This window comes from Alexandromys fortis, unplaced genomic scaffold (assembly GCF_014885135.2).
Source record: "Alexandromys fortis isolate MF-2015 unplaced genomic scaffold, M_Fortis_MF-2015_v1.1 scaffold_254, whole genome shotgun sequence".
Lineage (NCBI taxonomy): Eukaryota > Metazoa > Chordata > Mammalia > Rodentia > Cricetidae > Alexandromys > Alexandromys fortis.
Window position 1 is genome coordinate 1,137,096 of NW_026068130.1, and position 27,192 is coordinate 1,164,287.

Sequence of the window (27,192 nt, forward strand, 5' to 3'; positions counted from 1 at the left end):
TTTTTTTTTTTTTTTTGAGACAGGGCTTTTCTGCAGCTTTGGAGCCTGTCCTGGCACTTGCTCTTATAGACCAGGCTGGCCTCGAACTCACAGAGATCTGCCTGCCTCTGCCTCCTGAGTGCTGGGATTAAAGGTGTATGCCACCACTGGCCAGCTAATAGTTGTCTTTTTATCCTATATTCCCTAAATATAACAAATATCCATGATTCACCAAATAATACAAAGCCTTCCACATTCCAACTCTTGGGAATGTGAACATTGTTTTCTCTAGACTGCTTCCTGCTGAATGTGGACAAAGACATCCTGGGGGTCCCTGAGAAAAACTTGAGATGATGTCCTAATCCTGGGAAGACCAGTTATAACCTTTGTTGATAGATTCACCTGTCAAGATTCAGGAGGTCTCCCCTGATCAAACCAGATCCAAATCAACCTGGAATGTTTCCTGTGGAAACAAAAGCAACCTTCCTGAACACTAGAATGCCAATACTTGCCTGCAGCAGACATTTCTTCTTTTTTTTTTTTAAACTTCATTTTTTTATTCTTAGCATGAAAAATGCTGTTTAAATGCTCTGCTATACAGCAGGGTTTCTTAAAGGAGCTATTTTATTTTCATTTTTTTCAGCTTTCTCAGGCCCTACATGGAAATACAGGCCCACGCTGGTATGCTACAATATTGTTGTTGGTTTATCTCTCTATACTCTTTGAGGGACCACCACCCAGCTCCCAAATAAGGCACATGGAGGCTTATTCTTAGTTATGAATACCCGGCCTTAGCTTGACTTGTTTCTTGCTAACTTTTTAAAAACTGTCCCAACTACCTTTTCCTGCTGGTCTTTTAGCTTTTTACTTCTGTGTATCTGACTTTCACTTGTACTCTGTGGCTGGCTGTGTGGCTGACCCCTAGCGTTCTCTCTCCTCCTTTTCTTGCTTCTTCTCTTCCAGATTGCTCCTTCTATTTATCCTCTCTGTCTGCCAGCCCCGCCTATCCTTGCTCCTGCCTAACTATTGGCCGTTCACCTCTTTATGATGATCATCAGGTGTTATAGACGGGCAAAGAACCACAGCTTCAGAGTTAAACAAATGTAACACAAACAAAAGTCACACACCTTAACATAATATTCCCCAACACCATACACATCACAGAGAAAACTATCACTAGGAAAAAAATCCTTAAAAATTAAAAAAAAAGAATGAAATAATTCTTGATAAAAATAGAAGCAAAACTCTTCAGCAAAATATCTTTATCTATAGAGCCAATCCCAACAGCACTGGAAAGAATCGGGTGACATTCTTTGTAGAGATGCAGGGATGGTTCAATATGTGTAAGTCACCAAAACCAGGCACCGTCAACATAATAAAAAGTTGTCTCAACAGATAAAGCAAGGCAGTTGATAAAATTCAACATCCTTTCATTTAAAAAAAAAACGAACAAATTAGGTGCATAATGAATGTAACAACATGATAAAGACCTTTAATAATGAGCTTGCAACTTGATTACATTTGACCAGAAAACAATGGGTCTTGTTTAAGCTCTAGACAAGGCCTGTCTTTGCCACTTTCCTTTTTTTTTTATATTTATTTTTAGGTGTTTGAATATTTTGCCTGCTTGTATGCGTGTGCACCCTGTGCACACCCGGTGCTCGAAGAGGTCAGAAAAGGGCATTGGATCCCTCTGGAATTGGGGTTGTGAATGGTTGTGAACCACTGTGTGGTGCTGAGACCTGAACCTCTGCAAGAGCAGCAAGTGCTTTCAAACACTGAGCCATCTTTCTAGACCTCCCCCCTCCCCCTGTTCATCTTCACCCATTTACAGTGTAATGCTGGAAAAAAATTCTACCATGACAATTACAAAACTCTGATGAAAGAAATTGAAAAGGACACAATATCAACATCCCTGAACATGTACCTGCTCACCCTCCAACATGCACACACCAGAACAGTCACTGTTGTTAAAATTGTCATATTTTCCAAAGAAATTTAAGGCCAGTGTAATTCCTATCTAAGAGTCAATGACAGCTGGAGGGGTGGGACATGCCCAAGTCCCAGCATCTGGGAAGGGGAGGCAAGAGGACCAGGTCATTTTCAGCTATGGGGCAAGATTGGGAACAGCATGGGCTACAAGAGACCCTTCTTCAAAAACAAACCCACCAATGATATTCTTCAAAGAACTAGAAAAAACAGTACTTATTTACATGAGGCCATCATTAACCCCAAATAGGCAAGGCTATCTTGAGCAGAGAGAGCAAAGCAGAAGTGATTATACCGTCTGAATTCAAAATGTACTGCATGTCTGTTGTCATCAAAACAGCATGACAGTGACATAAACACAGACAACAGACAACAGACAAATGGGACAGAACAGAGAGCTAGATGTGAGACCCGCACCTATAGCCAGCTGCTTTTGACAGTGCACAAATGCATACTGGACGGAGAATGCGAGTGCACGCTTTTAATCCCAGCATTTGGGAGGCAGAGGTAGGCCATCTCACATAGTGAGTTCCAGGACAGCCAGGGACCCTTTTTTAAACAAACAAACAAACAAACAAACAAACAAACAAACCAAAAACACTAAAGGAACACACACACTGGGAAAAGGACAGTCTTGCATAACAGTGCTCAGACAGTCATCAGCTGTCCATGTGCCGATGGGGCTAGACCCTGCCTCACACTCGGTATAAACAACTCCAAACAGGTCAAGGACATGAGCTTTGAAGTGTGAAAGTACCAGATGGCATAGGAGGAATGTTTCCGGGCATTGTAATCAGCAAGGAGTTCTCAGAGAAGACCCCAAAATACAGGAAGCAAAAGTAATGATAGGTAGATGGATTAGTTGCTATATAGCAAGAGCAATCAGGAACCCCAACCAACAGAGCGGGCAGCAGCAAGCGGTTCTGTCGGCAGCCGCTTCCGAGGCTCATGGCCATGCTACGTGTTGCTTTTTCGCGGTCTCTGGACTGCTTTGGAACAGCAGTAATTCATTTCTTGCAGTTTTGGAGGCCAGAAGGCTGTATTGAGCTGTGCTCAGAGTCTGACAAAGGCCCGCTCTGGCACCATCTTGCTGTGTCCTCACATGGACGATGGAGCCTGGGTTCTCTCTCATCAGTGAGCTAGGCCACCCTGGAGGTCTCCCCCTCTTGACTCAGTTGCTTAGCAGACATTCCAACACTTTGGAGTTTAGGACCTCCAAAGGTTAGCGTACGAATCTGAGAGCGACGTTCAGACTCTGTGTCCCTCCACAACCCTGTTCATCCACGATTCTATTCAGTGTCTTCACCTGCATTTCGTTGTTGTTGTCGTTTATTTGGGAATTTTTCTTTTCAGTTTGAGAATTTCCTTTCGATACATTATAGTTTCCAATCCTGGGACTGGAGAAATCGATCCGAAATTAGAGCATTTGCTCTTATGAAGGACCCAGGTGCCGTACACAGCATCTGTGTGTGTGTGTGTGTTCATCTATATATAACTCCAGGTTCAGGGGATCTTATACCCTCTTCTGGCCTCCTGGGCACCAGGCAAAACACTCATGCACATAGGATAAAGATTTTTTTTGAATTTCAAACAAAAATACGAATCATCTTATAAAATTCTCCCCTTCACTGATGTCCTCTGTCCTTTGTCCTGTGTTTTGAAAGTCCATGTTGATAATTCCTAGGTCTGTATAGTGTATAGTTTTATTTTCCCCTGTTTGAATTTTTGGTTTTCCTCTTCTTATCCCTTTATAACCTGCAACATTTATTCAGACTATTTAAAAATATTTGTGTGTATAAGTGTTTTGTCTGCACATTTGTATGTATGTGCACCATATGCATGCTTAGAGCCCTTGAAGGACAGTACTGGCTCCTCTGGAGCTGGTCATGAGCTACCATGTGGGTGCTGGGAACTGAGCGTAGATCCTCTGTGAGAGCAGTAAGCTTTATTAACCGCTGAGCCGTTTCTCCAGCCTCAAGCCTTGTAACTTTTGATATAAGGGCTCACGCTACCAACTGAGATGCCATCCAGACCCTGACACTGCTGTGCCCCATTGCAGGTGACTCACCTCCCCTACAAGCTTCAGTCACAATCAGTTGAGGCCAGGCTGTGGCAGGGTTCATCAATATGGCCTCGTCGACTGGGCTCTGCTGTGCATCTCTGGGTTTCCAACAATGGCCTACGTGACCCCCGCAGTTTGTAGTGCTTGCTTACCGCTGTGGAAACTTCCTTTGACTCTCAGAGGCTCTCAGTTTGGGCTCTGAAATTCTCTACCTGGGATTCAGAACTTGCCAGATGTCTTCCAGGGAGAGCTGCCTGTGTGTCCACCTCGGCATCCCGCTTCCTTATCGTGGCCCCCTGTTTGTTTCTCCACCATAGCTCTGCAGGTTTTTCTGTCACTCAGCAACAGCTCTCTGCCTGGAAAGACTCCAGTCTCTCAGTCTCTCACCCCGTGTCCAGAATGCAAATGGGCTGGGAGCCAGCACTGTTTAGTGTTTTCTGTTCCTGCACCCTTCTCGCCCCCTGCCCTAGAATCTTGGCCTGGTACTCTAGCTGCTTTAGTAACTCTGAATCCTTGGAAAATCGAACATTTTATCTGCACCAGCTGCCCACCTGCATGCAGGACTGCTTTGCCGGCTTCCTGAAGTGGCATTTTTGTTTTTCTCCAGGGAATAGACCTGTGTGTTTGTGCTTCCAAAAAGAAAGTTCCAGCTCATGATTCAAAGAGGCCAGTTGTTCAATGCTGACCTTAATTTATTTTTCACTGTCTGTGTGTGAATGTTTTGCCTGCGTGTATGTCTGTGTACCACATGTGTGCAGTGTCTACGAAGACCAGAAGAAGATATCAGAACAACAAATGCTTGTGAGCTGCTGTGTGGATTCTGGGACTCAAACCTGGGTTCTCTGAAAGAGTAGCCAGTATTCTCAACTGCTGCCCTAGTGCTGAGCTTGTAAAACATTACTATTTCCATAAATACACAACACAATATATATTCATATGTATGCATGTATGTATATATGTATGTATGTGCATATATAGTAATGTGTGTGTGTGTGTGTGTCAGTCTGTGGACATAATCTGTCTTTTCCACAGATTCTCCCATGTGGGTGCAGTTCTACCTAGCTTTAATTGCCAAGTTGACATAGCCTTGAGTCATCCGAGAGAAAAATCTGAATTGGGGAATTGCCGGGATCAGATTGGCCTGTGAGCACGCCTGTAAGGAGCTGCCTTGGTTATTAATTGATGTAGGAGGGCCCAGCCCACTGTGGGTGGCACCATCCCTAGGCAGATGGCCCTGGGCTGTATAGGAAAGCTAGCTGGATATGAATCCACAAACGAGCCATCAAGCCGTGTTCCTCCACAGTGTCTGCTTCAGGTTCCTGCCCCGACTTCCCTCAGCGATGGATTGTGACCTGGAAGTCTCAGCCAAATAAATCCTTTCCTCCCCGTGTTGCTTTTGGTCTGTGTTATCCCAGAAACAGAAATAAAACTAGACCAGACACCATTCCAGCCTTGAAATGAGCACAGCTTATAGTGTATGCCGGGGCTGGGAGGGGTGTGGCTGTTCTTTGTCCTCATTTCCCCAAGAGTTTTATCTTGCCAGATTTCACCGAAAATCCTGTGGAAATATCTGGGTGACAGGAATCAAGCATCTGTGCAGCTAAATTTGGGGAGCAGGAGAAGCTTACCAGAGAAGCTTACCACGTCGTGTATCTCAAACATGTTCTCCCTTGCTAATGACTTCCTATTTCGGTCGCAGGGTATACCGCCTTAAAGGGCGTGAGGTGTGCTGTTGCACAGTACCACCTAGGACTCCTGTCCTAGCGACTTCGTGGGCTTGCCTGCACTCCACCCTCATCCCTAGCTAGGATGTCAACGCAAGGAAACACGCTTCACCTGCCCTTCTTGAGTGGCCACTCGTGGATTTAGGAAAGGTGGCACCTGCTCTCGGAGTGGCTGGCACTATGCCTTGGAGCTGAGGGGCTGCCATGAAGGCGTGAATCCAGTCCCCACCAGTTTCTGTTCCCATCAGCCGTAGGGAGGTCTGTCCCTCTCCGGCAGCCTCTGAAAGAGCTGTTTCCCGAGGGAGGTCATCACGCCCCAGTTTCAGCCTGTGTGTAGGCTCATCGCTCTCACCCTGCTCTCTGGCACGCCCATAAGCCAATGCCCAGGGGTGAATCACACAGCTGGTGACCCTTGCCCAAGGAGCCCTGTAGGTGTGAGGGTTACCAATTTCTTCTTCTTCTTCTTCTTCTTCTTCTTCTTCTTCTTCTTCTTCTTCTTCTTCTTCTTCTTCTTCTTCTTCTTCTCTTTAATTCAGTAAAAAGATTTTTCATACAATATACTTGGGTTATATTCATTTTTGTTTGTTTTCAGACACAAGATTTTTCTATATAACAGTCCAAGCTGTCCTGGAACTCACTCTGTAGACCAGGCTGGCCTTGAACTCACAGAGATCCACCTGCCTCTGCCTCCCGAGTGTTGGGATTAAAGGCAGGCGTGTGCCACCACCGCCTGGCTTGGGTTATATTCGTTCTCCTTCCAAAGTCCCTCCTACCTCTTACCCCATCTCTACCCACTCAGCTTCATATTCTTTCTTTAGAAACAAAACAGCACAAAATGAAAATAAGAAAAAAAAATACACCCCTCACCCCACCCGGGACACACAAAAGAAAACAAAAACAAAACAAACTAATAACGCAGCGTCTCTTCTATGTTGGTCAACTATTCCTGAGTATACAGCTCCGGGGGTGTGGTTGATAGACACGTTGTTAACTCATGCTCAAAATCTGTACAAACTCAACCCAGACAAATCCTAGCACTGAGGAAAGGAGGTAGACACAAAGTCCCATCCCTCACCAAGAAGCCATTTGCAAATTATAGCTGCTGGGAGAAGGGAGCCAGTTTTCTTGGCTGGAGGGCCACGTTGTTCTTGCAATGGGCTCCTTACACTCAGATTAGTGCTGTGCTATTAAAATCAGTTACCTGCTCCCACTTCTGCGTCCTGTCCATTAGTCACCACACTGCATCATTGGGGCGGTCGAAGTGGGCGGAGAAGTCCTGTGGGTACGGCCAGGTACCCTTGTACTGCCTCTTTGAACACTGCTCCTAATTTTTGTCATCTCCCCATTCCAGGTGACTCTGCCCTCTCTGGGGCAACCGCAGCTGCTGAATTACCAACAAACTCCACAGAAATGGCCGGGGCCTCTGTGAAGGTGGCGGTCCGCGTCCGCCCCTTCAATTCCCGGGAAATGAGCCGCGACTCCAAGTGCATCATCCAGATGTCAGGGAGCACCACAAGTGAGTACTAGCCATGATGGCTACCAACAATGCTGGTCACATGCGACCGTGGGACCATGCCTGCATTCAAGAGCCCTGAGCCTTCCTCATCCACATGGTGTGGGGGCCGAGCGCTCCCAGGTAACCGATGAGCACAAATGATGGAAGCCAGACATTCAACACCAAGGCATGTGCAGGGGCTTCCTCTCCACGCAGGGGACCATCTTTTCTAATCTCTCCAAATGTCTGGTGGTTGTTGTCTGGCGGGACTTGTGGCCACACTGCAGTCCGTGCCCCTGTGTTCGGGTTGGTTGTTTGAGATAGAGTCTCGGATTGTATCTTCTTTGTTGTTGTTGTTGTTTATTTCCCGCCGCCTCCCCTCCTCCCATTTCCCTTCCCCTCTCACCTCCCCCTCTCTCTCCAGTTCAAAGAGCAGTCAGGGTTCCCTGCCCTTTGGGAAGGCCAAGGTCCTTCCCCCTCCATCCAGGTCTAGGAAGGTGAGCATCCAAACAGACTAGGCTCCCACAAAGCCAGACATGAAGTAGGATCAAACCCCGGTGCCATTGTCCTTGGCTTCTCAGCAGACCTCATTGTTCGCCACGTTCAGAGAGTCCGGTTTGATCACATGCTCCATCAGTCCCAGTCCAGCTTGCTTTGGTGAGCTCCCAATAGATCAGCCCCACTGTCTCAGTGGGTGGGTGCACCCCTCGCGGTCCTGACTTTCTTGCTCATGTTCCCTCCTTCTGCTCTTCATATGGACCCTGGGAGGTCAGTCCAGTGCTCCGTTGTGGGTCTCTGTCTCTATCACCATCCATCACCAGATGAAGGTTCTATGGTGATATGCAAGATATTCATCAATGTGGCTATAGGATAGGGTCATTTCAGGCTCCCTGGATTACTAGTCACATTGTAGCTCAGGCTACCCTTGAACTCTTTCCTCAATCTCACAGACTGTAATTCCAGCCTGGCCTGAGACACAGGTGTGTGTCATCCCTGGATGTATCTCTGGCCTTTTTTTTTTTTTTACAAGGATTAAGGCATAACTAACAGTTAATCACATCTTTACCATCCTGTTTGCAAGCCTGTCATCTCACCTGCTCAGGAGGCTCAGGCTGAGTACCACCTGAAACTAGGAGGACCCAACTAGTGAGGTCATGTTAAAGGAAAAAAACAAAACAAACAAAAACCTAAAAAACCAAACCAAAAAAAAAAAACCTGTTTCCAGATAAGATCACACCCTGAGGTTCCAGGAATATGAATTTTGGGGTGGAAGCCAACACTATTTAACTCAGGAGTGATGGCTCAGTGGTTAAGAGCACTGCCTGCTCTTCCAGAGGTCCTGAGTTCAATTCCCAGCATCCACATGGTGGCTCACAGCATCCATCTGATGCTCTCTTGAGGAAGAGACCTGGTCAGTAATCCTCATCAACTTAGATCATGAAATCCAATATGGACAGGTTCAACAGAACCACCGTATACAGGCTGTTCGAGTATATTTCAGCATTGCCAGGACATACATTTCATTCTTTTTTTTTTTTTTTCATGGTTACGGCCCCGGGTTTTCAGTTCCCCACTTTGTCTGTTCTTTGCTGTTCATTTTGGTCATGTCAGACTTTGACAAGTGGGGGGTCTGGTCTGGTCTTGGGGAATAGGAAGCAGTAAGCCTGGGGACAGCCCTTCCATAAGGCCAGGGACATAGATCTGCCCTAAAGAGGTTCCTTCAGCCGCAGGATTTGACTGCTGGGATGGGAGACAGACCCAGGCTCTAAGGCTCTTGTCTGCTCATTATTTTATCGGGACGATTTCTTAATGAGCTGTGGTAGACCTGCAGAGAGGTGGGCAGATCACAGTGGGAGTCTCCCTGGAATTTTCAGGATCTGACAGCCACACCCAGATCTGCACTAGAGCTCAACAGGTCCAGCTGATGCTGTAGTTCCCCCATTCCTCCACCAGGGGAGCTGTCGGCCTAGCTTCTGACTCCCTAGGCTGGGTGGGCCCACTTTGGGGTCCTCTGTGAATGGCCCAGGGTTTGAGTGGACTAGGCTCATGACAGTCCACCCTAAAATGCTTCCATCTTTGGATTAGAACTGGCCATCACATCTGCTTATGGTTGTCTGGGCTTGGTGGATATGTGAGCCAGGGTCTCATGTGACTTCTGTCCATTGCCTTCCACAAGCTTCTGCTGGTCCAAACTGCACCTAGTGGTTGGTACCAACAGATACCTGGTCCTTCCTCAGGGCGTCAGATGATGACATCACAGTGTCCAGAACCTGTGCAAACACCTGGCCAGTCATTTCCTAGCTCACGGGTGGCTGCTGGGGTTGAGGGTCTCAGATGTGTCCATTGATGCCCCCTTGGGTGGACTCTCGGCCTATTGAGGGAGGAGGAGGACCTTGGAATCACTGTGGGGTGCTCCAGGCACTTTTAGGTTCTGCTGTTCTGAAATCGTTATGGGGCAAACAAAGTTTTGTGTGCTTTATTCATGGTCTGCCTCTACACAATGGGGCAGTCTGCGCTTCTTGTTCTCCTCTTGTCATATTCTGGTCTCAGAGAAGTGTGGGCTCTGGTTCAGCCATGTCCCTGTGCAGGCCTCCGGGTGGGCTGGTGACAAGTCTCCTCACACTGAGGGATCAGCCCAGGATGTGGCCCTGAAGCGAGTTCCTGGAGAGCCAGGGATAGAGTCTGAGAGGGAGGGATTCTGCCCTTCTCTTACTTGGAACCGACCTCGGTGGAACATCTCTTTAGGCCTCAGTTTCCCCACTTGTGCAAAGAAGTGATGCTGGGTCCTCTCTACAGTCCCAATTCCAGGTCACTTCTGAACCCTCTCCCAGTCACACAGAAAACCCCTAGGGTCAGGGGGCACCTGCTCCTGCCTCTGCACGGCACACTCATCCCTCGTTCTGCTGTGTTCCTGGCTGCAGGGGACATTCTGATGCTGAGAAAACTGCTCGATTAATTTCTTTCCCGCTGTCACTCTGCACACTGCCCCCACCCTCACTTTTGTCCTTCTCACCAGGTGGCCGCCTCCATGGAAGAGCCTGGCGCCTGGGGGCCCAGGCAGAGTAAAGGGTAGATGGGCTGGAGCCTTAATGAGCTGGTCCAGGGGACCAGCTTCCAGGCCTAAGTGGCCCCATTTCGCCCTCCTCCTGCTTCCACAAAACAGCCAGTTGCTTTCTGGCCTAACGGGCTCTGCTTTTATGAGAATCAGACTGATGGGGGAGGGAGCTGTGGTTGGACAGCCAGGCCTGGTGCATTATGGGATCTAGACCTTCTGTGTTCTGTGAAACGCAGGGAATGGCTCCACTCTGAAGAAGGTATTTCTAGTAACATACTGCAGGATCCAGGAGACAGGCTGTGGGGGCCCGAGAGCAAGCAGGGTCTGAGCCTCGGGTTCTATGCCAGGTGGGCCCCACAGGAGACTCTCCCCATGGACCACTTATAGCTTGAAATGAAGACCTCTCCTCCCCTTTCATTGTCTGCTGCCCCATTCCCATGAGCTTGCACACTTCCTCTGCCCTGGGAGGCTCCAACCCCGGGGAGCTTAGGGCTCATATGGGGGTACACTGATACCTCTAATACCAGGACCCCATAAGAGCCAGAGAGGATGGGGAGGTTGGGACGTGGAGTCGGGAGCTCAGGCCTGTCAGGGAGTGAATAGGGAATCTGGGACTATGTGGAGGCTTTGACCCACAGTACAAGGGGTGAAGGAGCAGAGCCAACAGAGGTGGGGCGATGGTGGCATAAAACAAAGGGGTCCTGGCTTACTCACTGGGGCTTCAGGGGTCCAGTTCAGGCTGCAGTGAAGAAGGCACCACAGTCGTTTCCACGGCAACACCTTGTCTGGGCTCCGATTCTGGCTGCATTGAGGCCACTGTTCCTGGGTCCCAGAACATGAAACTAGGTCAGTTTGCACCACTGCCCCCTTGAGGCAGCTGTGGTAGGGCAAAAATAAATGGTCAGTCACTGTGTCTAGGGGCCCAGGTAGGGTCTGAGCAGAGAGGTCTCCCGTGTCTCTTGGGCCGGATGTTTGACCAGAGCCTTGAGGGACATTGAGTTTGTTACAATGGCAGAGCTGCCATGACAAATCATGGAAGGTTAGTTTAACTTCTGGAATGTACTACACAGCCAGCCACGCTGCAGATTTATAGTCTGGGCTGAGGCCTCCTGAGGTGGGGAGGGAGGATCTCCTTCAGGCCCCTGCAGAGCTCTTGGAATGCAGATGGATTTTGGTGTTGTGCTTTTTATCTTTATTTTAACAGGATGCCGTGTTCTCCCTGTACGAGTGTGTCCCCAAATTTTCCCGTTTTGTAAGGATATCGGTCACACTAGATGAGGGTCCACTCTGATGATGTCACTTTAATAGATTCCATCTGCAGTGACCCCGTCTCCAAACAAAGTCACCATGACATACCAGGGGCGTCATTTTGAAGTGGGTGCAGGTTTGAGAAAAAAAAATTATGATTGAGAATAGGTGTCTGGCCCCTCCCCATACTGTAGCAGGAAGTCATCTTGGATGCAGACTGGTGGGTGACCAGGGATTCTAAGGGCTCTGTTGTGATTCTCACTGAGGACGACTAGTCCCAAGCTGACAGAGTCCTGGGGGTAGAGAGCTTTGCTTTCCGGAGCTGATGATGCCTATGACTGACGCATGTCCTTTATGGATGTGAGAACTCAGGGCAGTGCATCTGGCCTGGGGTCCTCAAGTCTCTATCATACACAGGTATTTTGTCTTTGACAACCTGGGGAGCACAGGCTAGAAGGCATTTACTGACAAGAGAGGAGGGAATTGTGTTATGCCTGGCAGTGAATACCTCCCCTGTAAGAATGGGAGCATGCCACCCACAAACAGCCAAATGAGCTATGCAGGCATGAGAGTGTGCCTGCAGGAGGTAGGACTGGCAATGTGCCAGGGTGCCCTAGACATCAGCTGCTTTGGAGGCACAAGTGTGCCAGGCAGGGCAGGTAGACCAGTAGGCTGTAGAACCATAGCATAAGGGAACTGGAGCCTGCAGTGTGACTGTCTTCAGGAAGAAGTCACCAGATGACAGGCCTGGCCTGGTGATGCTCTCTGACACCCATGAGTCCACTCCAGAGAGAAGGGCAGAGACTCCTGAGTGTTTGTAAGAGGGTCTTTTGACCCATCTCGCTTGGGGGTTGGTCTGGCTTCCCTGGGAGTCTCTGAGGATTAGGCTTCTACTTTAGGATGCTGTCTGGATGGTTGGGATTCTATTGCATGGAATTAACCAGCCCCACTATCTGTGTCCTCTGCAGCGATTGTCAACCCCAAACAGCCCAAGGAGACACCCAAGAGCTTCAGCTTAGATTACTCCTACTGGTCACATACCTCGGTGAGCTGCATCTGGGGAGAGGCAGGCTGGTGTTGTGAATACTGGCCCAGCCCTGACTGGAGTGTGACCCTCGGGAGTCCCGAGACCTCCCTAAGCTGCGTGTTTTCCTATAAAATGGAATGAAGACGCTACCCTATTCACCTGGAGGGTCACCCTGAGTTGGTCACCAACCTCTAAGGACAAGATCCTCTAGTTCACAGTCCCAGCATCACAGTTGTGACCATTCCCTTATGTCTTCTCCCCTTTCCCAAACATTCCAAACTCAGAAATCCCAAAGCTGAGCCCTGCCTGGGAGCTCCAGCCTCCTGAAAGCCGAGGAGACTTGAGGACTCTAGACTCCGTCCTCCCCAGCCCCCGCATCCTGTCCACATCAAGCCCTGTTCACAGTCCACCTCTTTCTGGCTCCTTTAGAAGCATGCAGTCTGTGCCCTCAAGCTCCTTGGCCTCTGGATCTCTGGATGTAGCTCCGGAGTTCCCCGCCATCCAGTCCTTCTCCACAGTTCTGCCCGTTGGCTTGGCCATGCTTTCTCTGCCTGAGGAACCCTCTGCCCTCAGGATAATATCCAGCCAACATGGTCCCTGAGCCCTGGAGCCCTGCCTTCTTTCAGCCCCTAAACCCACCACAGTCACAGGAACCGGCTGGGTTGAGCTCTTATCTCTGGGTCTTTGCACATGCTACACTCGGCTGTGATCTCCTTGCCCTGCTCCCCTCTGCTGCCCAGGGACCCTCTGTCTCCCAGTCAGGAACAGGATGCATAGCCCTTCACCCTAAGGCTCTGACCCCATCTGGGCTCCGGCACCTCAGGAACAATCTCTTACAGCCACGCCTCTTCTCTCTGCAGCCCGAGGACATCAACTATGCCTCTCAGAAGCAGGTGTACAGAGACATCGGGGAAGAGATGCTACAGCATGCCTTCGAGGGCTACAATGTTTGCATCTTTGCCTATGGGCAGACAGGGGCTGGCAAGTCCTACACCATGATGGGCAAGCAAGAGAAGGACCAACAAGGCATCATCCCACAGGCATGGTTGGGGCCTAGAAAGGATAGCGGGAGGAGGCCTAAGAGGAGGCAGGAGTAGGGCCTGAGGTGGGCTGCAGGAGGGGGTCAGCCTTTGACAGTGCCCAACGGGGGCGTAGCCACAAGATAAGACACTAGCTGGGGAAATGTTCTATGTGGGGGTTGTGAGGACCGGGGGTAGATGTCAGGTGGCCAGTACAAGAGGTGACCACATGTTTATAGACGACTCCTCAGAAGCTACTAAAAGTCTGATATCTTCCAACACTTCTCTCCTCCCAGAAGGAGGTCTCTGGATCCAAGCTGGGTCCATACTTGTCCTGCTCAGAGAAGGAGGGATGCTGGGTCATCTGAGGAACAGTGGCCCCGGCCTCTGTGCAGATGAGGATGGGGTGACAGGTGATTTAGGAAAGGGTCAAATACTAACCAGGGGACACTAGAGTGAGAAGGTGGGGTGCTTGGATTCAGGTCTTTACACTGGAATGAGCATCTTGGAGGAAGCAGAGGGGTCAGGCAAAGCTGCACCCTGCCTGGGTACAAGCTGCCCACAGCACCGTGAGGGCGGGGCTCCAAGCCACCAGCCCTCATCACTAATGTGTTTCTCTCCATCCTTGCAGCTCTGCGAAGACCTCTTCTCTCGAATCAATGACACGACCAATGACAACATGTCCTACTCAGTGGAGGTAGGACTTCCTGCCTGCTGCCTGTGTCTGAGTGTAGATCTTGGGAGTTCTAGGTGTGGTTGGTGATGCTTTTCTGACCTAAAATGAATATCTATTCCTGTCACTTACCCACCCTATGACTGTGTCAGCATGCCCACACGGGACTTGGAGACTCTCAGCGCTCAGGACGGGTGATGGGAAGTTGGCCCCTGGCAGGTGTTTATTACATAGCTGCTTATTCTGCCCAATGTAGGGGCAGACACCACAGAGCCTGAGGTATACTGTGGCTCCATTCTCGAAGCTGAGGTGCCCCCAGGGTGCCCACAGGGGCTTGTGCCATGTTATTAGTTTCAAGATGGCTCTGAGTGGGAGAGGGCAGGGCAGGGGGACATAGGCTGACCCTGGCTGAGTACCCATGTGTGCCCTACCCAGCAGGCAGGCAGCCACTATCCTGCCTTGGAGTCCCTGATGGCATAGCTTGGTCCTGTCGGTCAGTTACATAGAGGGAGGACTGGACAGCTAGAGGTAGGATGACATTCGCCTCACGTAGAGGCCACAGGCTAGACGCCCTTCTCAGGAATCAACTTTCTGCCCTGCCACAGGGTTCTTGATGGTGAAGCTTAGCCTCACTTGGGGTCCTGATGGTGCAGCCTAGCCCTGCTTGGGGTCCTGATGGTGCATCCTAGCCTCGTTTGGGGTCCTGATGGTGCATCCTAGCCTCGCTTGGGGTCCTGATGGTGCAGCCTAACCCCACTTGGGGTCTTGATGGTACAGCCTAGCCTCACTTGGGGTCTTGATATTGCAGCCTAGCCTTACTTGGGGTCCTAACAGCCTGGCTTCACTTGGGGGTCTTGATGCTATTGCTCTACAGGTCAGCTACATGGAGATTTATTGTGAGCGGGTCCGTGACCTCCTGAACCCCAAGAACAAAGGCAACCTTCGTGTGAGGGAGCACCCTTTGCTGGGGCCCTATGTGGAAGACCTCTCCAAACTGGCTGTCACCTCCTACAATGATATCCAGGACCTCATGGACTCAGGGAACAAGGCTAGGTAAGTGGGATGACTTGTCTTCTTTAGCCACACTCCCACCTCTGACCTGGTCTTTGGGGAACTATTGATTTTACCTCCCCATAGGTCTGTGTGGTGATTCCTAGGGCAGCATGGGCTTCGTGTGCCAGGTCACTGAGGACCTGTTTCAGCCTGAGAGAGGCCTTGGCTCCCACCTAATGAGGGCTGTTCATGGGCTGAGCAAATGGGCTGTGTGACTCTGCCACCTCCAGTAACTGGGCTCTGATAGCAATACCAACAGCTCCAGTCTTGCCCAAGGGTATCTGTTTTGTCAGGCCTAAGCCTAGAAACTGTGAGGTTCATCATGGTGGCCATAAGCAATCCACCCCCTTTAGCCTGGGACACTGGTTGTCACAATGGTTCTTCTGCATACATTGATTGTCTCAAGTTGCTCAGGTGATTGCCGTCAGTTCCTGAGGTAGTATGTATGTGTGTGTGTCCTGAACTACCCCGACAGACCCTCAGGGTTGTTCATAAAACCCCTCAGTTCATGTAAGGAACAGTGTGACCTTCGCATGCCAGGTTCTGAGCCATTGCAGTGAATTCCATCTTGGGAGATTCTGTGAGGTGCTTGGCAGGTAGAGGCAGTGTTGGAACCAACCCCCACCAGTCCCAGGCAGCTTTGGGATTTTCCCTGACGGCCACGTAGTTGGCCTATGCTACCTTCTGTGGGGTATGGCTGCTGAGGACATGATACCCTCCTAGGACCCCAGAGTGTCTGGAGTGGAACAAGGTAGATAGGTAGGTGTGTATTGGTACCTTCTAAGAGGCTTTCCCACATCAAAACCTGTGAGGACTTCTGTCCATTTGGATGATATTGAGCCTCAGTAACAGGAAGCACCAGAGACACTGTAGCCGCCCACCCCCCATATATGAGACACCATTTGAGGGCTGAGCACCCCATATATATGACACCATTTGAGGGCTGAGCACCTCCATGGTGGACCAGCAGGCAGGAACTGGGCTTGAGTCTTGGCAGACGGTGTGGTCACAGCCAGGCCGCAGAATTTGAGTCCCGTTGACCTAGGGGAGCACATTGCTACCTAAGTCTCACGTCTGACCCCTGGGTAAGGGACAGATAACCTCACTCCGCTTCCTGCTCCCAGGACTGTGGCGGCCACAAACATGAACGAGACCAGCAGCCGTTCTCACGCCGTCTTCAACATCATCTTCACCCAGAAGCGCCATGATGCCGAGACAAACATTACCACGGAGAAAGTGAGCAAGCCTGTGGAGTGGTCTGGGCGGGCAGGTTACACCTCGGGTGGTAGCTGCCACAGGGCTAGGGTGGAGGGTTACAGTGGTATTTGCAGGCCTTTGATACTGGCTGGTAGGGCAGGGTCTCCCACTCCTCCTGGAGCGGTGGGGTCCCAACCGGGAACAGGACGTGTGGTGAGCAGTGTCTTAGGCAGTGTCTATGCTGAAGGAACACAGTGCCTGTGCCGAGGGAGCACAGTCCTGGCAGTTCCTGCTCCGGATGCCCCTCCTCCAAGACACACCTTGGCCTTCTCAGTGGGTCTGGACCATTGTCTGAGTATTGTTTCCTGCGGTCTGTGTCTTAGTTATCCAACCTGTGGGCTTCTGGGAGGGTAGCAGAATCATTCCGGGCCTCTTGCCATCTCTTTGCCGGAAGGTCCTCCTATGCAAACGTTCTCTCAGACGCCTCAGGAAAGAGCTCTGTAGAGGAACTAAGTGTCCTCTAAGGTCTCTGTGGGTCCCTGATAGTGCTGGGGTCACCTAGGCCTGGCACCATGCTTCCAGCTGCGTCCCATGACATAGTAAGAGGCTCAGGAAGGCAGAGGAAGGCTGAGGTCACTGGAGAAGGCAAGGTTTTACTGCCTGGGTTTCTCTGAGAGGGTCCCTCTTATATCACTATTGAGTCAGGAGAGGCTGTGCCTTCCTGGAGTCATGTGATTGACTGCTTCCCTGCAGGGAGCCTGGCCTGTGCCCTGTGAGGCAGCTAAGTGACAGCCATGGCCTTTTGTGGACCTGGGTTCAAAATCCATCACAGATGATTAGAGACATCTGTGGAAATGGGTGACATGCCCTGAGTTTGTCTCCTGTATGCCCAGCCCAAGGAGGCAGGACTGGGGAAGGTGTGTGCAGCCTCTGAAGAGGTGGTGCGGTACCTCGCTGGGATAGAACATAAAAAAAAAGCTGTGAATGGGGGTGCAGAAGGAAACTGGGGGGACCCCAGGGAAGGAGTGTGGCCACAGCTCCTTGAGTGGTTCACAAGACTATCCCCAGAGGGACAAGATGCCCCTGCAACAGTCTCAAATCAGGGACTTGCAGCAGGAGATTGCATTCAATGCATCTGCCATTTCAGGTGAGCAAAATCAGCTTGGTGGACCTGGCTGGCAGTGAACGAGCTGATTCTACCGGAGCCAAGGGCACACGACTCAAGGTAGGGCCAGGGTATCATGACCAGAGAGAGCGGTAAATCTTCTCAGAGGTCCAGTGTCCAAGCATTTGCTGCTCCAGGGTGGGCTGGAAAGGGGGTCTGTTTGGGGATGGACAAGGTTGGGCCACCACCAAAGGCAAGCCTGAACAGAGATGGCTGGGGTTCATGGGCCTGAGCCTTTAGGCTTCAGTAGACAGAATATCAGTCTTGGCACTCTGCTCCACAAGAACAGACACCAGTCGGAGAGTAAGCTCCTAGTGTCCGCCAGTGGACTTCATCTCCAGTACTTTCTGCTTCTCGCTACAGGGAGACAGGCTGTGGGGCAGCCGTGGACTGAGCTGCCTAGCCTGTGTCCTGAGGGCGTACCCACTCTGAAAACAATCTGTGTGTCAGGAAAAAGCATTTTTAGTTTCCAGAGCATCTGCCTTTGGTGCATGCCAGTGATCTATTGACTGGGAAGGGCCCCATAAGTTGTTCTGTGTGAGTTCAGATGTGTGAGAGGTTCTGATGGGGGCTGAGCAAGAACCCTGGAACTCTGACCAGCTAGCCGCCTGCCCCAGCATCCTCTGTCCCTAGTGACCTCAGAGATCAGATTCAGGGTCTCAGTCCCACACCCCACAGACCAGGCCCCAGAGAAGGACCTCGCTAGATCAAGAGGCTCCGGGCGCCAACTGATATCCTGACCACCTTCTCCACACACAGGAGGGAGCCAACATCAACAAATCTTTGACCACCCTGGGGAAGGTCATCTCTGCCCTAGCTGAAATGGTGAGTGGGCTCCAGGCTTCTGGAGCTAAATTGGTGGGGTGGGCTACAGAGGAGTGACCCTCACCTGTCCCCGAGGAAAAGCTGGGTGTCTTTCACGCATGTTCCAGGTTCTATCTTTAGAGAGATAGCTGGGGCTCAATGGAAAACTCAGAGATGGGGAGAGCGCCGCAAAGCTGGAAACGAAATAACAATCTAGAATTACTCCCCTGAACCTCGGTTTTCTTACTTGTAAAAAAGGGATGATGGGCCTCTTTCATCGCACCTTTCTGAGGGTTACCACATGCCAACTGTGAGCTTGGGCTGGCGTCCTAATGAACGGGTAGCGCAGTGCTTAGCCCCACCATTGCGGGTCTGGTAAAACCATCCTCTAGAGGGAGCCCACAGTCCTTGGAGGTGAAGAGCTAGGTGTCTCCATAGGAAAGTGCATTCTACCCCCGCCCCCCAAAATAACACCAGGGAAGATTCTAGAGACTGTATCTTATTCTGAAATTATTAAGTGTATACAAAGATTGCTGTGTGACAACAGCCTGAGAAGTCACACTCTTATGATCAGTTCAGGGTAGCCAGCTGTGCCTGGGCAGTGAATGACAGATACCTGGCATGTACTTGGGCTCCCGTCTGCCTGTCCTCTCTGTCCGCTGTACCCTTGGACCCTAGCCTTGCTCCAGGTTCTCAGACTCTTTCTGTTCTTTGTTTTTCAGGACTCTGGACCCAACAAGGTAAGCTGAGTGCTTCAACTTCAAGGGAGAAGGGTCAGAAGTCCTAGGCCCCGGCTCCCTACTGTGCAAGACTCAGCAGTAAACTCAACACCTCATTCATTCACGTAATGAGGAAGCACAGTGCCCTTCTGAGCTGGGGATGGTGCTAGCAGCCGGGACTTAGGATGAACAACCCAAATGGCTCCACAGTTGGAGGGAGGCAAAATAAATAGGAACATGAAAATGTCATTGCAAATTGGAATGCATTCTACACAGTGTGGCGAAGCGGGGCAAGTTTTCAATGGTGACCCCAAAGTGGAATCTTTAATCTGAATAGTTAGAAAGTTTTTTAGAGAGACACGGCCTCAGGCAGAAGACCTGAGAACAGGGGAGGAGTCAGACAGGCAAGTGGGTCTGGCATACGGTGGAAGGCACTGGTGTGAGCGCTGAGGCCATAGGAGGTTGGTAGGAGTAGGAGTCAGCGAGAGGCAACAGGAGAGAGAGCAGGTGAAAGCGTGTGGAATTCTGTGGGGAAGGGTGTGGAAAGGTGTGGGGTGGTGTGAGCAGGGACCTGTACCGGGCCGTTGTGGAACTCTGTGTGATGGCTGTAAGGAAGTCTGTGAGGAACCACGTGAGCAATCCTTACCATGGGGTGGAGGCACACGCAACACTGTGAGGAGCCATGTGAAACCTTGGGGGAAGGCCCGGGGAACTCGGGTTCTGGCCGAGACTGACGTGAATTTTGAGAAACTGTGGGGCATGCGAGGCATTACGGGAATATGAGGTGAAATGGTGGCTTTGTGGGGAGCTGCGTGGAAACTACGGGAGGAGTCGTCAGAATGTGGAATTTGTGGAACTGTGTGGAGTGTGTGAGCAGTTTTGAAACCGAGTAAGAGTTTTAAAGAAACCGAAGGGAAGCGTGTGTGTGTGTGTGTGTGTGTGTGTGTGTGTGTGTGTGTGTTGACTCTCACTGCGGTGACAAGATCTCCAGCCGCAACTTGAAAAGGGAAGGGGACTCGCAAGATGGCTCAGCGTGTAGAGACCACATGAGTCTGAGCTCTCGAACCTATTGGTGAAGAAGGGCCGATTCCTGCAAGTAGTCCTCTGACTGCCACATGTATACAGCGACACTCCTGTGTGTACACAGCTAAATAATTTTTTTTTTTGAGACAGGGTTTCTCTCTGTAACCCTGGCTGTCCTGGAACTTGCTCTGTAGACCAGGCTGGCCTCGAATTCACAGAGATTCACCTGCCTCTGCCTCCCAGGTGCTGGGATTAAAGGCGTGCACTATCACTGCCCAGCTGATGTTTTTAAACAGAGAAATGAAGGGTTTATTTGGCTCACAGTTTGAGGATACTGTCCATCGTGATGGGGAAGGCATGACAGGAATTCAGGGGGCAGACAGCCATGAACGCTGCAGCTCAGGTCTGTCCTGTGATTCAGCCCAGGACCACCTCAACCCTGTGAAAGGAATGGGGTCACATTGGGTCTTCACACTTAAGTGAAATCAGCTAGGAACTCTATCACAGCCACGCACAGAGACTTGTCTCCTAGACAATTCTAGGTTTCTTTTCCAAGTCGACAGTATTTACAATCATGCTGTAGTCTGTGAGGACCCAAGAGGTGAGCATTGTGAGGAGCTAGGAAGCTGCATGAGGAAGCGTGTCCAGGACTTTTGAGGATTTGTGTGAAGAATTGTGGGGAATTTCTGTGGGCAACTGGATGAGTAATAGGAGCAGGGTGGAAATAGGTGAAGGACTGTGCGGGTCTGGGTAGGGAACCTGTGTGAGGAACCGTGAAGAACTGTGAGACAGTGAACAGGGGAGGGGAGGTCACGGAACTGTGGAGTTGCTGTGTCTAGGATTGGGGCATTATGTGGAAGCTGTGTGAGGAACCGTGTCTAAAGGACCTGTCTGGAGATGTGAGGAGCTCTGTGGGCAGTCTGTGCAGGAGCTGTGGAAAAACTGATGAGTTAAGAGGAGCTCAACAGTGTGAGAGGTGTGAGTGAGCGTGTGTGTGTGAGTATGAATGAGTGAGTGTGAGGTGTGTGTGAGGTGTGCGAGTATGTATAAATGTGTGTGACTGCGTGATTGTGACTGTATGTGAGTGTATGTGTGAGAGTGAGTGTGTGTGTATGTGTTTGTGTAAATCAATGTGTGAGGCGTGTGTATGTGTGAGTGTAAGGTGTGAGTGTGTGTGTGAGTGAGTGTGTGTGTATGTGTGTTTGTGTAAGTCAGTGTGTGAGGTGTGTGTGAGGGAGGGAGTGTGAGGTGTGAGTGTGTGAGGTATGCAAGTGTGTATGAATGAGTGACTGTGTGATTGTGACTATATGTGAGTATATGTGAGTGTATGTGTCTGTGAGTGAGTGTGAGGTGTATGTGAGTGTGTGTGTCTGTGTGAGTGTGTGAGGTGTGTGTGAGGTATGTGAATAAAGTGTGTGTGTGTTTATGAGGTGTGTATGTGACTGTGTGTGATTGTGAGTGTATGTGTGTGTGAGGTGTGTGTGTGATTGTGTGTGTGAGGTGTGTGAGTGTGTGTGAGGTGTGTGAGTGAGATGTGAGTGTGTGTGTGTAACACTTATGAACACTGTGAGGACTACATGGGGAAACTGAAAATGGATTCTTAGGCAATGAGTTCTGTGAGAAGTTTGAGGGACAGTAAGAAACTTTTTCAGGGAAAACATAATGAACCTCGAGTGACGGGGAACTGAGAACTGTGTAAGGAGCCATGGATGGACTGGTGTGGAACTCTGAGGATCTGCTGTGAGGACCATCTTGAGGAATGCAGTGTTTAACTGGGAGAGACCGAGTGAGGGCCAGTGAGGCCACAGAGGACCTTGTGGGGACAGTGTAGGAGCTGTGTGAGGGACCTTGATGAAAAACTTCTAGGAATGGAGTGAGCTTTGAAGCTGCTGGTTGAGGAGCAGAACCTGGACAGGAAGCAGCTGTCGATGAGGATTAAGGCCACGGGCCTGAGGATGGGTGTGAGGTCTTGGGTCCACCGTCAGAATCTGGCTGTGATTTAGTAGAAAGGAGTGGGTGGATTTTCAGCAGTACTGAGTCAGATGAACCAGGGCTGTCCGTGCTCAGGCGAGAACGTAGATTACGGGTGAGGTGGCCTGGCATGGTAGTCGGGAGAATAGAAAGTCAGCGTGGTAGTGGTTCAGGCTTGAGAGAGAGAGAGAGAGAGAGAGAGAGAGAGAGAGAAGACTGGACAGCTGGACCAGCTCCCAGGGGATGGAATGGGAACAGTAGAATAATGGGCTACTTTCGGGCTCCTTGGCTGAAGTGACAAATGCCAGTTATGGGAACAAAAAAAAAATACAATATATGACAGAGAATTCAACCTCAGGAACTAGATTAGAAAACCAAACCGGAAATAGTTTTTCTTGTACTGAGTTTTCAGAGGCAAAACAGGAGGTGCCTCGTGTGGACAAGCTTTGGGAGGGTGTGGGGGGTGGTACTGTTACAGGCTGCTCATAGAGAAGTTGGGGCAATGGTTCTGAAGCCCACTTTGATGATGTGGTGTAAGGACATCCAAAATGTATTCGGTTGTGAGGTAGTGGAGCTTGTCCTAGGAATTGTCCTGGGAATGACGATGAACTGTGCAGATCCGGGGAAACGGAACAGCCCTTGAGATGGTGCTTGTGTGCCTCCCTTAGAATTGACCTGCTAGGTTTCCAGGGACTGATATTACCCTTCTCCTTGCTGCCTGAATCCTGAGTGGGGAGAGATGACGGCTCAGGGGACAGGGGCTGTGTCTGTGGGCCACAGCAGATGCTCAGTTACCGATTTGCAAAAAAATGCACCATGAACTAGTAGACATTGGGCAGTAACTATGTATCTGGAATTTACAACACTGTTAGGTCCCTCACAGAGTGTCCATGAGAAGCCAGGGGCAAGAATATGGAGGGTGCCCATGCAGAGGGGAGGCCCGGGAGAGTAAGTTATTTAAAGGAGGGGCTCAGAGTTGGCTTCTGGGGATAGGAGGGTGTTCTGTCAGGAACAGACTGTGTGGATATTGGAAGTGCCTCATTGTGGGGAAGTCTTTCCCCCCTGCTGGAAGTGGGGAGACACAGTGGCCAGTGATGTCATCATTCCTGGCCTCGAGTCCATTGAGTGGACAAGAGCGAGAGAGGAACCGGAAGGATGTGCTAGCTTGGCCTTGATCTCAGCCCAGATTGGAGTTGCCTGGAAGTGGCTCCCCAGGATTGAGGTGAAGTTTAGGGAGGCACTGAGAACATAGTCCTTGCTTCCTTCCCCACTTCCGCTCCCCTCCCCTCCCCTTCCCTTTCCTTCCCTCCCCTCCCCTTCCCTTCCCTTCCAGTAGACACAGACTTGACCTTGAATGTCCCCACAGAACAAGAAAAAAAAGAAGACAGACTTCATCCCTTATCGAGACTCCGTATTGACCTGGCTTCTCCGGGAAAACCTGGGTGAGCATGCGCCAAATCCCTGGTCACCTGGCTCTGACTTCCACTCTGTGCCATGCCCATCTCCGTGTGAGGGAAAAAACATTTCATTGTTCAGCCACAATGCAGCCTCTTGCCTCTTCTGGGAAAGTCTGAAGTAAGCTTGGAAGGGCCAGTTGGTTCATAGTACAGCCCTTAAGGTCTGGGGCAAAGGTGGGTGAACCAAAGCAAGTTTGAGGGGCCATAATGGCCCTTGGGACCCACAGACCACATGCCCTGGTGTCTACCTTCTAGGTGAACTTATTTATGACACCTGAACGAGTTCCCACCCTTCTCTGACTTTTTAGTTTTGTCTGTAACAGGGACCTAGCCCTGGGTTCTGCGAGCACTGCTGACCTGCTACGATTTGAGGGACTGATAACTCGAGGGACCTGAATCCTAAGTGGGGAGAGACGATAGACAAAGGCTGATGGATGTACAGCTTAAAAACCCATCCTTTCCAAACTCACCTCAGGGTCCTCTCTGGATGCCTTTGTAATGGAGAAGCTGCCACCCCAGAGTGATAAACTAGATCTTAGGTGGGACTCCCTGGCTCCCTTGGCTACATGACTCTGCACCCCACAACTGGATACACTGATGTCCAGATCAAGCCAGCATCGTATCATGGCAGCCCCAAGTATATGACAGCATGTAGGGCCACATGGGCCCTAGTGAGAGGACAGGGGTGTTGCCACAATTACCTGTCCCTTCAACTGGGATGAGATCTAAGTCAGAAGCAGGCCTTTCTCACAGGGTAGCAGTTTTAGCCCTAGAGGAGAGCCTCAGGGAGAATCCTCTCATAGAGATATTCTTGGGGTCTGTGCCCAACCCTTTCTCGCCTCACAGTCTCTGTAGGAGATGCACTGGAGAGCCACACCTCAGGAATGTGGCCCCAAGGGCACGGTTCTCTGAGGTAAAGCAGGCAAGAGCAAGGGCGTATTGAGGAGAGTACTTCCAATAAAAATGGTAGAAATGAGTCGAAAAAAATATTGGCCACAAATATAGAAATCAACCTCAAAACAAATAAACAACAACAAAACAAAACAAACAAAATAAAACAAAAACGAACTCTCCACAACTTATCTCTGCTACAAGGAAAAGGGGCCCATGACTAGAGACTGGAAAATGGCTAATGAGAGCCAAGGGGCAGCCAAGGAACCCCCGACCTGCCACTGTCCCCATCACACAGGACTGTGTTTCAGTGTCTTCTCTGGGCTTCATCATCTCCACCGGTAACTTCAGTAAGAGGACCTTGTGTACAAATCGGTTGTCTTCCCACAGGAGGTAACTCAAGGACAGCCATGGTGGCAGCCCTGAGTCCTGCAGACATCAACTACGATGAGACCCTCAGCACCCTGAGGTATGTTCTGCGGGGGACCCTGGGGCCAGCACGTACCTTTGAAAGTGTGTTCCTTTGGGGCACATTCTCTAGGAACTCGGAGGCCAGCAGTAAGGTTCCGGAGCTCTAAGGTGTTCATGGCCTGTTCTGTCCCTGTTATATTATACTTCAGGAAACATCTCAGGAGGGCCCAGAGCCCTGTGGCTCCAGGCTGCAAAAGCCATACTTCTGGTTGTGGGAGTGGAGGACTTTAAATTAGCAAATAAGGTCCCATGAGCTCTCCTCAAATCTCCCAATGTGAGGTGGGCATTTTGGGATGGGAAGCCTGGGTTGGGAATGTCTGGCCTGTATAAAGTGTACACTTCCTTTGGAAAATGGAGCCTGGGTCATGGCAAATTCCCGGTGCTTCTGGGATGGCAGATAGCATGCTGAGCATCAGGTACCCCTGTTCTAAAGTGGTCCTCTCTATCTCGGAATGTCTGATTCAGGTCTAAGGGTGTCAGTATAGGGTAGGACAGAGTGCTGTGCCTTCTGTCCCCCACACTGCAACCTCCTAAGTAGTTAAGAAAGGCTGGACTATTTCACCACTAGGATGCTCTTGGCCACTGGTCCCAACGGCTATCCTTTAGAGCGGTGGACTGATTTCTTGTTCTGCCAGCCTAGGTCAAGGATTTTCTCCCCAGCTGAATTCACCAGGCAGGGCTCTGAGCACCCCTGGGTCTCCTCTGTGGACCCATCCCCCAACTCCTCTATCCCTTTGCTGTACAGATATGCAGACCGGGCCAAGCAAATCCGCTGCAATGCCATTATCAAAGAAGACCCTAACAACAAGCTGATTCGAGAACTGAAGGATGAAGTGACCAGGCTACGGGACCTGCTGTACGCCCAAGGTCTTGGCGATATCACCGACAGTGAGTGTCCGTGGCAGTCTGCCCTGAGTCGGGTAGGGGCCTCAGATGCCTCATGCCCTCTCTCCTGGGGCTGCCTCCTACTCTTGTGCCGTTCACTGTAGCCACAGTTGTCGGGAAGTGTTGAAGCTGCCCAAAGCCTCATCCCTCCTCCAGCTCCTGGGCAGAATGCCTAGGGGTGGGAGGCCGGGGCGGGCAAGGACAGGGCCAGTTTTCTGGCCTTGGCCTGTATGGATTGCATGGTTTGGGTTTGGAACTGGCCCAAGCAGGCCAGGGAATGTTTCTTGGAAGCCCCCAGGCCAGCTGCGGCGGCTGGGACTTTGAGGGGTCCTATGTCCCTACACTTTCCCCTTTGCTATTCACTTTGTGAGATGGGTACATGGACCCTCGGGGACAAACTGCTCTGTTTCTCTGTCTCTTCCTCCCCTGCCTGCCCTCCCCATAGCCAACACTGTGCCCGGAGGACCCAAATGTGTGTATTCCCCACTGCTGCTCTACACCCCTGCTTTTATCCCGGCCATGGGGGCCACAGGGCAGCACGGGTGGGGAGGGAGGTCCCACCACCCTCTTCTGCCTCCCCCATGAACGCTCCTGGTTCATCCCTGTCTGCGTGGGAAACTGAGGCAATAAATAGGCAGAGTGCAGTCAAGAGTGGCTGGGCTAGACTTCTGAGCACCCATGGGCCTAGAAAGGCCGGATGTTAGAGCCTGAGGACTTGGGGGGCCACAAGGCCATGCTATCCTGGCTATTGGCCCAGATCTACCTCTGTCTGCTCCTGCTCAACCTAGCCCCACATCCGTGTCCCTGAAAGTTTCTTGAGGCTGAATATAGCAATGGTTGCTGCCAAGTCCTTCCCCACAGTATCTCTTCCATCCTGGGGTTCACTTCCCCAGTGCCCCGTGCTGTCCTGTGTTGGCTGCTGCTTTGCTGTGTGTCTGCTTCTACTGGAAAGGGCCTGGCACGTCTCCTCCAGGTGCCATAGCCCAGCCTCCCATCTGTAAGGGTGGTGGAATTCTGGGGTGGTGGAAGAGTAGGGGCTCCCTCGTGAGTGTCCTCCTCGCACCTTCTCCAGGTAGTCTTTGGGCCCATTCTGGGTTCAGTGGGATGATGAATACAGGTCAGCTCACAGTAGAGCCCACGCATAGAAGATGACAGTGAACCTTGAGGTGGAGGGGGACAGGTGACCTAGTGAGCTGAGGTGAGCTCCTGGCCTCAGGTGCAGGATGCTGTGAAGTGGCTAACAGGCATGGGCCTCAAACACAGGTGCAGAGTCTGCAAAAAGGCC

General features: G+C 50.8%; 1 protein-coding gene across 3 annotated transcripts in view; it reads left to right on the forward strand.

Moving 5' to 3' along the window:
- Nucleotides 1-27,192, forward strand: part of Kif1a (kinesin family member 1A) — an 89,022-nt gene that overhangs the window by 14,380 nt on the left and 47,450 nt on the right. For all 3 annotated transcript variants that reach the window (XM_050125978.1, XM_050125976.1, XM_050125977.1), the window contains exons 2-13: nucleotides 7,106-7,270; nucleotides 12,521-12,597; nucleotides 13,440-13,619; nucleotides 14,230-14,295; nucleotides 15,146-15,324; nucleotides 16,449-16,560; nucleotides 17,669-17,746; nucleotides 18,446-18,511; nucleotides 19,213-19,230; nucleotides 23,570-23,645; nucleotides 24,942-25,020; nucleotides 25,768-25,910. In XM_050125978.1, the coding sequence (XP_049981935.1) occupies nucleotides 7,165-7,270; nucleotides 12,521-12,597; nucleotides 13,440-13,619; nucleotides 14,230-14,295; nucleotides 15,146-15,324; nucleotides 16,449-16,560; nucleotides 17,669-17,746; nucleotides 18,446-18,511; nucleotides 19,213-19,230; nucleotides 23,570-23,645; nucleotides 24,942-25,020; nucleotides 25,768-25,910 (1,180 nt within the window). In that variant the 5' untranslated portion in view covers nucleotides 7,106-7,164. The remainder of the gene's footprint in view (nucleotides 1-7,105; nucleotides 7,271-12,520; nucleotides 12,598-13,439; nucleotides 13,620-14,229; nucleotides 14,296-15,145; nucleotides 15,325-16,448; nucleotides 16,561-17,668; nucleotides 17,747-18,445; nucleotides 18,512-19,212; nucleotides 19,231-23,569; nucleotides 23,646-24,941; nucleotides 25,021-25,767; nucleotides 25,911-27,192) is intronic.